At 45.0% G+C, this 8765-nt stretch overlaps 1 protein-coding gene across 1 annotated transcript; it reads left to right on the plus strand.

Annotated features, from left to right (window-relative positions):
- The first annotated feature begins 469 nt into the window (after positions 1-469).
- LOC128741002 (uncharacterized protein K02A2.6-like) lies at positions 470-3697 on the plus strand. Its single transcript, XM_053836577.1, has 4 exons — positions 470-1226; positions 1652-2506; positions 2702-2963; positions 3082-3697. The coding sequence occupies exons 1-4, from the start codon at positions 470-472 to the stop codon at positions 3695-3697; spliced, it is 2490 nt and encodes an 829-aa protein (XP_053692552.1).
- Positions 3698-8765: the final 5068 nt, after the last annotated feature.

Genomic DNA, 8765 nt, shown 5'->3' on the forward strand with positions numbered 1-8765 from the left:
TTCACCTTGGCTGGCTATTCACCATTTTATGCGTTGTTGATATGATATTCTTCACTTCCAGGCTCTTGGTAAATTGACATTAATAAAATAGCGCCAAAATAGCGACAAAAAAGCAAAAATATAATAAAGAACAACAAAAAGACGTTTAAGAGTATTGAGGCCCCTCGAGTCAATTGCTGTGCTCAACCGTGCACTCGATAGTTGGCAGTCTTGACAACTATCATCCGAAGCGGAAATGATTATTACACCATTCCTTATTCTCGGATTACAAAATGTAGTCCATTAAATCTTAATTATTTAATGTATTTGATTGTTAATAAACTTAGTGTAGTCAGTAGTAAACCATTCTTTTCCTCATCTAAATACGCAACATTCTGGCGACGAGGATTGTGAGTGGAACCCGCGAAAACGGTGATCAAGCGGTAAATTTCGTTTGTCCGCTCTACAACACACCGTCACCGTCGGAATGATGAGTACACAGCAGAAGATTTTGTCCGAGCTTGCTATGAGCCGAACAATGTCCACGGCTGCCGCAGGAACATCATTGACTGATGCCCGCATAGAATCTCTTGCCAATTCTATGACAGAATTCCATTACGATCACGAGTCTAACCTCACATTCGACAACTGGTACAGCCGTCATGAGGACACATTTCGGGTCGATGCAGGTAAACTCAATGACGCCGCCAAGACACGTCTGCTGCTCCGCAAACTCAGTGATAGTACTCATGCGGAGTACATGAACCAAGTTCTCCCGAAGACCACACAAGATTTTTCGTTCGACGAGACGGTGTCTAAATTGAAGCAGCTTTTTAGTGCACACGCATCCCTGTTCTGCAAGCGATACCGCTGCCTCACGCTTAACAAGAAAGCTTCCGAGGACTTTCAAATATACGTTTGTGGCCTACATGCACCCCAGGATGCTGAGATCCGGACCGCTCTGCTAGCTAAGCTGGAAGGCAACAAATCAATGACGCTCAACGATCTCACCACAGAGTGTCATCGCATTATCAACCTTCGGAAAGACGCTTCAATCGTGGAGTGCCCAAGCGAGAAGGCATCGGTCAACGCTATCAATCCGATCAAGCACCCGAAGAAATCAGTCGTCTCTAAGCCTGCATTTAAACACTCACCGACGACCAACAATCCGGCTCATCGTAACAATAGTGACAGCAACAATAAACCGAGAACGCCGTGTTCGAAATGCGGACAGCTCCACTATGTTCGTGAGTGCCCCTTCCAAGACCATCGCTGCCGTGGTTGTAACGTTGTTGGGCACAAAGAAGGGTATTGCCACTGTGTGTCATCGAATCCAGGCAAGAAAAGGAAATCGAAACAAGCCCCACAAACAAAAGGCATTTATTCCGTTCGACAAGTTGCTGGTCGAGATCGGAGAAAATACGTCACCGTGGTTATAAATGAGGTCAAAATTGAGCTCCAGTTAGATTGCGCGTCAGACATCAGCTTCATCACCGAAGACAACTGGAATCGGATCGGACGACCATCAACTAAGCCACCTTCACAACAAGCCCGGACGGCTTCAGGTCACCGCTACCGCTCATTGCAGAAATTGATTGTGACGTTATGCTGGGAGTAGTTCATCGTTCAGGTAAACTGTTTATTACCAACGTTCACAATCTCAATCTTCTAGGCCTCGACTTTATCGAACTCTTCAACCTGTGGCACGTTCCCCTGAGCACGGTCTGCAACAACGTCACGACAGCAACCGGCAACGTTCAATGGTTGAAAATATCGTTTCCGCAACTGTTTTCGGATTCACTGGGTTGCTGCAATAAAACAGAAGCAAAACTTTATGTGAAGCCGGATGTTCAGCCCGTCTTCCGTGGTAAAAGACCAGTTCCGTTTGCCGCACTTGAACCGATCGAGACTGAGCTGAAACGATTGGAAGAGTTAGAAATCATTTCGCCGGTGGAGTTCTCTGACTGGGCGGCACCCATCGTTGCCGTTCGTAACAAAGCAGTGAACGGGCAGCCACCGAGAGTAAGAGTGTGCGCTGACTATTCTACTGGCCTAAACAGCGCCATTCAGCCCAATCAGCACCCTCTCCCGCTCCCCGAGGAGATTTTTGCCAAACTCTCCGGCAGCATAGTCTTCTCGCACATCGATCTATCGGATGCGTATTTGCAAATACCGGTCGACAAAGATTCCAGACAGTACCTCACGATCAATACTTATCGCGGATTGTTTGAGTTTAATCGCTTGCCACCGGGTGTCAAATCTGCCCCCAGCACGTTTCAAACGATCGTCGACGCCATGGTAGCTGGTTTGGAAGGAGTTGAAACGTACTTTGACGACGTACTGGTGCACGGAAAGGACGCCAAGGAACATCGAGTCCGTCTTTTGAAGCTTCTGGAACGTATCCAGGAGTGGGGTTTTACGCTGCGCATTGAAAAGTATTCTTTTTTCATGCCGGAAATCCACTATCTCGGTTTCATCATCAACCATCAAGGGATCCGGCCCGATCCTATCAAAACAGCAGCGATATGTAGTATGCCGCCCCCACACGACGTCAGTACATTGCGATCATACCTCGGCGCTATAAATTTTTATGGCAAATTTGTTGGCAACATGCACGATCTACGACGCCCACTCGATTCACTTCTTAAAAAGGATTCAAAATGGAACTGAGATGAGACCTGCCAACGTTCATTTGAGCAATTCAAAAGTTTGCTCCATTCAGATCTGCTGCTTGCACACTACGACCCTAACCTCGAAACGATTGTGGCAGCGGATGCATTCAGCCATGGAGTCGGAGCGTGTCTTATGCATCGATACCCAGACGGTTCCATGAAAGTCGTGTGCCATGCCTCCCGAACGGTAACTCCAGCAGAACAGCGTTACGGTCAAGTGGAAAAGGAGGCATTGGCGCTAATCTTCGGTGTCACCAAGTTTCATCGCTTCATATATGGAAGAAAATTCAGCCTACACACCGATCACAAGCCGTTGGTCGCAGTATTTGGATCCAAGAAAGATATACCAATCCATACAACCAACCGCCTACAACGATGGGCCCTCATTCTGCTGTCGTATGATTTCGATATCACGCACGTCGCTACGCAGGATTTTGGCTATGCGGACATCCTATCTAGGGCTCATTGACCCGCAAGCAAAACCAGATGATGATTTCGTTATTGCTTCGGTTCAAATGGAAGAGGACGTGTCTGCCACCGTAAATGCAGCACTAACTGCTCTGCCGGTCACTTTCAAACACCTTCAAGTTGCCACTAACAAGGACAAGCTGCTTCTGGAAGTGATTCAACACGTGCAAACTGGTTGGCCTAAATCGATTAAGCAAGTCAATAATGATCTCTGTCCGTTCTACGCTCGCAAGGAAGGACTTTCTCTCGGGCGAGGGTGCCTCATGCTATCTGGTCGAATCGTTGTGCCGAAAGTGTATCGGCAACCCGTACTCAAGACCATCCACAAAGGACATCCCGGTCAAGAGCGGATGAAGTCGGTGATGAGGAGCCATGTCTACTGGCCCGGCGTCGATCAAGATGTGCAAAATTTCGTTTCGTCGTGCAGCGCTTGCGCATCTGTGGCCAAATCTCCGCCAAAAACATTACTTTCGTCGTGGCCACAAACCAGTCATCCCTGGCAACGGTTACACGTGGATTATGCTGGTCCTTTTGAAGGACAGTATTTTATGGTCATTGTCGATTCCTACAGGAAGTGACCAGAGATCATCCGAACATCAACCATCACCAGTAGGACGACCATCGAACTACTTTTTAAAACGTTCGCTCGGTACGGACTGCCAGAAACCATTGTCAGCGATAATGGAACGCAGTTTTCTTGCAGCCAATTCAAAGAATTCTGCGAGTCTCTTGGCATCGTGCACATACGCACCGCTCCGTATCATCCGCAGTCCAATGGACAAGCGGAGTGCTTTGTGGATACTCTAAAGCGAGGCTTAAGGAAAATAATGCCAGAAACGCAAAACTCTATTTCCCGTTCTCTGCAAATTTTCTTGTCCGCTTACCGGTCAACACCAAACAAGTCAGCTCCGGATGGACTGTCGCCGGCTGAAATTTTGATGGGGAGGAAACACCGGACCACATTGGATTTGCTGAAACCACCTGTAGATTTCTCCAGAAAAATCAGCACATGGAAAATCAATTCAACAGACACCATGGGGCAAAGAAGCGAAATCTCGTAAAAGGCGATCAAGTGTATGCAAGCACTCTCAAGCATGGAAAACTCGTATGGCTAGCTGGTACCGTCATCGAACGTGTTGCTGGATGGAAGCAGGGTAATCAGATCACACACCAATCAACTCCGTGCTCGGGGGAACACTAAAGTCGAGGTCCATATGGAAGAAGCTTCGTCGAACCATCATCTACCGTTGCATATCCTGCTGCAAGAGTTCAAGTTCATCGAAGGATCATCGACCGCTGCAGATCTACCGGTTCCTGCTGCGCCACGTCGAAAAATTACGAAAGAACGATGGAAAATCAGCATAAAAAAACTACATTTTTGCTATCGTCAAGATAAAATCAAAAATAACTGAAGAGCCACGAATTGTAAACAGTTGATTGATAGAATCAAGCGATACCTACATTCGCAAAGTCAACATAACGGCCGGACAACGCTCCTGTTCCGACATCAAAAGGAAGCTTCGTCGAACAGCCGATTGCGGACCGTTTTCAAATATTCGCTAATTTTTTTTTCAACAATGGACAATGTATCTTTAATTTCAGTAAATCAGATCTTCTTCAAGTATCGTTGTCGTTTTTCCAAGATTTTAGTTGTCACCCGGATATGGATTTTAGTCGATTTTTCTCCCGTGATGGTCACGTCGCAAGTTGCCACCCTATTCCCACTACGAGCCGGGACAATGTCTGAATTACTTACTTCATATTTAAAAGTTATCTGGTAGAAAAACTACAAGGTATACAGCTTTGAGTGTTGTACGAAAGGGTGACGTAGGACTGTGTCATATAATACTCATTACATTGATAACATGTTTTAATCGATGAAGTATAACTTTATGTCTGATCATTACATCAAAGACTAATGCAAACTGCATTTATGGCATATGCATATTTGAGTATCTGTGAGTATCATTGTTTGAGTGTTTATTTGTAAAAGAGCGAAAATTCTGATTTAATTCTTCATTGAGTCAATGGTGGTTTTGAAAAAAACCGTTTGAAATTGTTTGGTGGCCCTGAAAAGAACTATGTTTGAGCTGATAGCACTTCTTAAAAATCAGTACTATAATTACTGTTGCCAATATATAGATGGATGTCGCTATTCGGTCCTTTAGACTCTAGGATGTCCGCTAATACAGGAGTGATAGGAAATACCAAATCACTGTAAAGTAGAAATGGATTAGTTTTATCAAAATACTGACCGTCCGTCAGTGCGATCGTGCGATAAATGAGCAGACGGCGAACCTAGTGTGCTATTTTATAGTCACTGGCACTGCCGTTGCTACTTGTAAGCTAGTGTAGGTGTGGGAGAAACCAGATCGGCTGCTGCTGCTGCTCAAATAATTATCCGAAAGGAACGTTAACCATTTAGAAAGTGTAGAAAAATCTTTCCATTCTTCAATTACTATAGCTCTTATAAGAACTGTTTAAGACCACAACGGCCTGCTGCTGAATTTACTGCCAGTCAGTCGTACCGTTTCCGTTTGCCATCAGTGTTGGTTTACGATAATTGCGATCGAAGTTGCCGCCAAAATGCCATCGGCTTTGCCTCCAATTCCCATTAATATTACCACTAACAAACGGTGTTGCCGCGAAATGTCCTTGGTCTTGCCACTAATTGCCATCCCAAGCCGTTGGTTTGCCTCCAATTGCCAGTGTTTCCGCCGAAATTCCATCGCTTTTGCCTCCATTTGCTATCGGCGTTGCCGCCAATTACTGGTGTTGCCCCACCAATAGCCGTCGACGGTAAATACTGACCATCCATCAGTGTAGTCGTGCGATAAATGAGCAGACGGCGAACCAAGTGTGCTATTTTATAGTCACTGGCACTGCCGCTGCTACTTGTAAGCTAGTGTAGGTGTTGAGGGAAACCAGATCGACTGCTGCTGTTGCTCAAATGATTATCCGACGCTGAATGAGCAATTGCCATTGAAACTGCCGCCAAAATGCCATCGGGTTTGCCTCGAATTGTCATCGATGTTGCCATTAATTGCCGCAAACGTCGTTGGATTTGCCTCCAATTGCCGGTGTTGCCGCCAAAATGCCATCATTTTTACCTCCACTTGCTATCGGTGTTGCCGCCAAATGCCGTTGGTTTCGCCACGAATAGCCGTCGATGGTAAATACTGACCATCCGCCAGTGCGATCGTGCGATAAATGAGCAGGCGGCGAACCAAGTGTACCATTTTATAGTCACTGGCACTGCCGCTGCTACTTGTAATCTAGTGTAGGTGGTGGAGGAAACCATATCGGCTGCTGCTGCTTAAATGATTGTCCGACACTGATTGAGCAAGCTATCGAACAATTTCGCATGTCTGCGATGGGGATAATGCAAAATGTAACGTAAAGTGCATCGTGTGGGATTCACGTTGGCCATTGCCCGCTGATTCCGCTTGTCTTCGGGGTCGGTGTTGCCGTCAATAGCCATCGATGTTACCAATTGGATTGGAAAAGGGGTGTGGCTTGCAAAGTGGTCTCAAAGATTATCATTTGGATCCAAATCCTTTGGTGTATCTAATTGTCGTCCGTGCCTGTGAAGCTAGGCGATCACAAGGGAAATATATGGGAAAATTCGACCTTAAAACTTTACACACATTTTCACTATTTAGCGTATAAAAAAATATTATTAATATGTTACTATAAAATTGCTGGACATTTTATCTATTCAACGACATATTAATTGTTATGTTTCGTTCAGTAGTATAGTAGCTATTAGCGTTTGAAATATTTTATTCAAACGTTACACTTCTATTTTTCGTTTTTACAAAGTGCTACCCAGTCCCAGTATAGTAAACAAAGACGTAGTCCTATGTCAAAATAATTTGAAAATGGTTGAAGCATCTCTAATATTACGCAGTCAATGTTATCAAATGTACGACGCAGAACCTAAAACAAAAACACCGGAATCAGGATATCGTCAGATTCCATTGGTTTCTCGGATCGCCTTTCGTAGATGTTTTCAGTCGTGGTTTTTCCATTTCATAATTCAAACGAAAATATAAAAAACCAGAAGATAGAAAGGTTGTCTGCAGACAGAAGTAATATTACCCTTTACGGAGCGCGGTGGAACCGAATCCGAATACGCCACAGGAAGTGCTCGCTTGGCGAAACTGAACATAGAACTAAACGTTTTACATTTCTACAAGCCACCGTTTCGCGGTATCAGCTTTTTCACGCGAGAAGGAGCAGATAAAGTCAACATGTAGATTTTTCCTTACTTCCTTTCCCTTAAAGAATTCATTTCTTCTCCATACACGGCCGAATGAAAATATTCAAATCAAAAAGACACAGATGTTGCCCGATTCTGCGAAATCGTCAACTGATTGACTCCGTGATGCTGACTTCGGGATGTGAGTTATAGCAATAAAAATAACTAATGCTTTCGTTTCTTTATTTCCGACTTCCACCGGACGGAGAAAGCTTGAAAAATCGATTCTATTGAACCGGCTTAGGCAATTCAAATGGCTCCACTATATGGGGTAATGGATACGAATGCCCTCGACTTAGAAGGTTCTATCTCCCCTCACCGGCCAGCAGCGTGGAAATCTGCACAGGGTGCTCTTTATGGCGGCTTGGCTAGACCGGAGCCATTTTTTGGAGCTTATTTTCCGGAAGAAATGTTGCGGAAGCTTTCACGTCAGTCTAGGATTTGTGAGGAGAACCTAATTTACATATAGATGTGGACGTTGGAATCTTACATTTTACGATTCTGAAATGCGCCTGAAATGGGATCTATTGAAACTTTTTCAGGGGAAAATATCAACCGTAAGTTAATCTTATTCACGTTAGCCGGGGCTATTACACTGTTAGTATGCGAACGAAAGATTACGTTTGTATCGATTTTGCATTTAAAAACTTATTTACACGCTTTCACTATAACAGAAGCCGATTCATGACCGGATAGCAATATAGAGCAAATCCTCCCCCAACCGGAAGAAGCCAGATAACATTCCCTAAGACCACTGCACCATTTCTGCTATCATCTTCTCGGCCGAGCTCCTTCAGACATTAGGCGACGACCGCTATCAGGCTCGATTACGGATAAGCACCAAACAAATTCCGCTGGCGCAGTTTCTCTCCCCCCGGATCGTTAGGTAGGAATCGAAACAGAACGGCCGAGAGAAAACTGCTCTATTTTACGGAAGATGCTTTTAAAGGACCTTCAACGATGCTTGCGTGTTGACCCATTAAAATTTTCTATTAAATTTAAAGCGGACGATTTGCTAGTCCCACAGCCAAGACTTGCTGCCTGCTGACGGCTGACTTCGGTCACGGTACAACGCTGGCAAATGGCAAGGACAAAGCGAATGCGCTGCGCAGCCTCCCCCTGCTGGGTGCTGTTTGAGGGTGGGTTTGAGAGAAACCAGTTAGCATTTTCCGTATCGTAAGTGCGAAAATTAAAAGTGTGGACCCAACGTCCTTATCTAGTGCCACTACAGTCCCTGTGTTCCATTGTCTGCTTTTATCTGAGCGACTATCTTTATGGGCATTTTCGCAGTCGCTTGTTAGCAGCAGTGTTTTGTTTGCAAAACACTTGGAAATGATATGATATTTTGGCTGTGGTAGAGAGAGCGACCTTTGGTTTAAAGGCAA

The sequence above is a fragment of the Sabethes cyaneus genome, chromosome 3 (genome assembly GCF_943734655.1).
Source record: "Sabethes cyaneus chromosome 3, idSabCyanKW18_F2, whole genome shotgun sequence".
NCBI classification, from domain to species: Eukaryota; Metazoa; Arthropoda; class Insecta; order Diptera; family Culicidae; genus Sabethes; species Sabethes cyaneus.

Coding starts and splice junctions, on each gene's coding strand:
- LOC128741002 (XM_053836577.1), top strand. CDS start 470: ATGAGTACACAGCAGAAGATTTTGTCCGAGCTTGCTATGAGCCGAACA. Junction 1,227..1,651: donor CGGACAGCTCCACTATGTTC/GTGAGTGCCCCT, acceptor TCAATCTTCTAG/GCCTCGACTTTATCGAACTC. Junction 2,507..2,701: donor TATCAAAACAGCAGCGATAT/GTAGTATGCCGC, acceptor TGCTCCATTCAG/ATCTGCTGCTTGCACACTAC.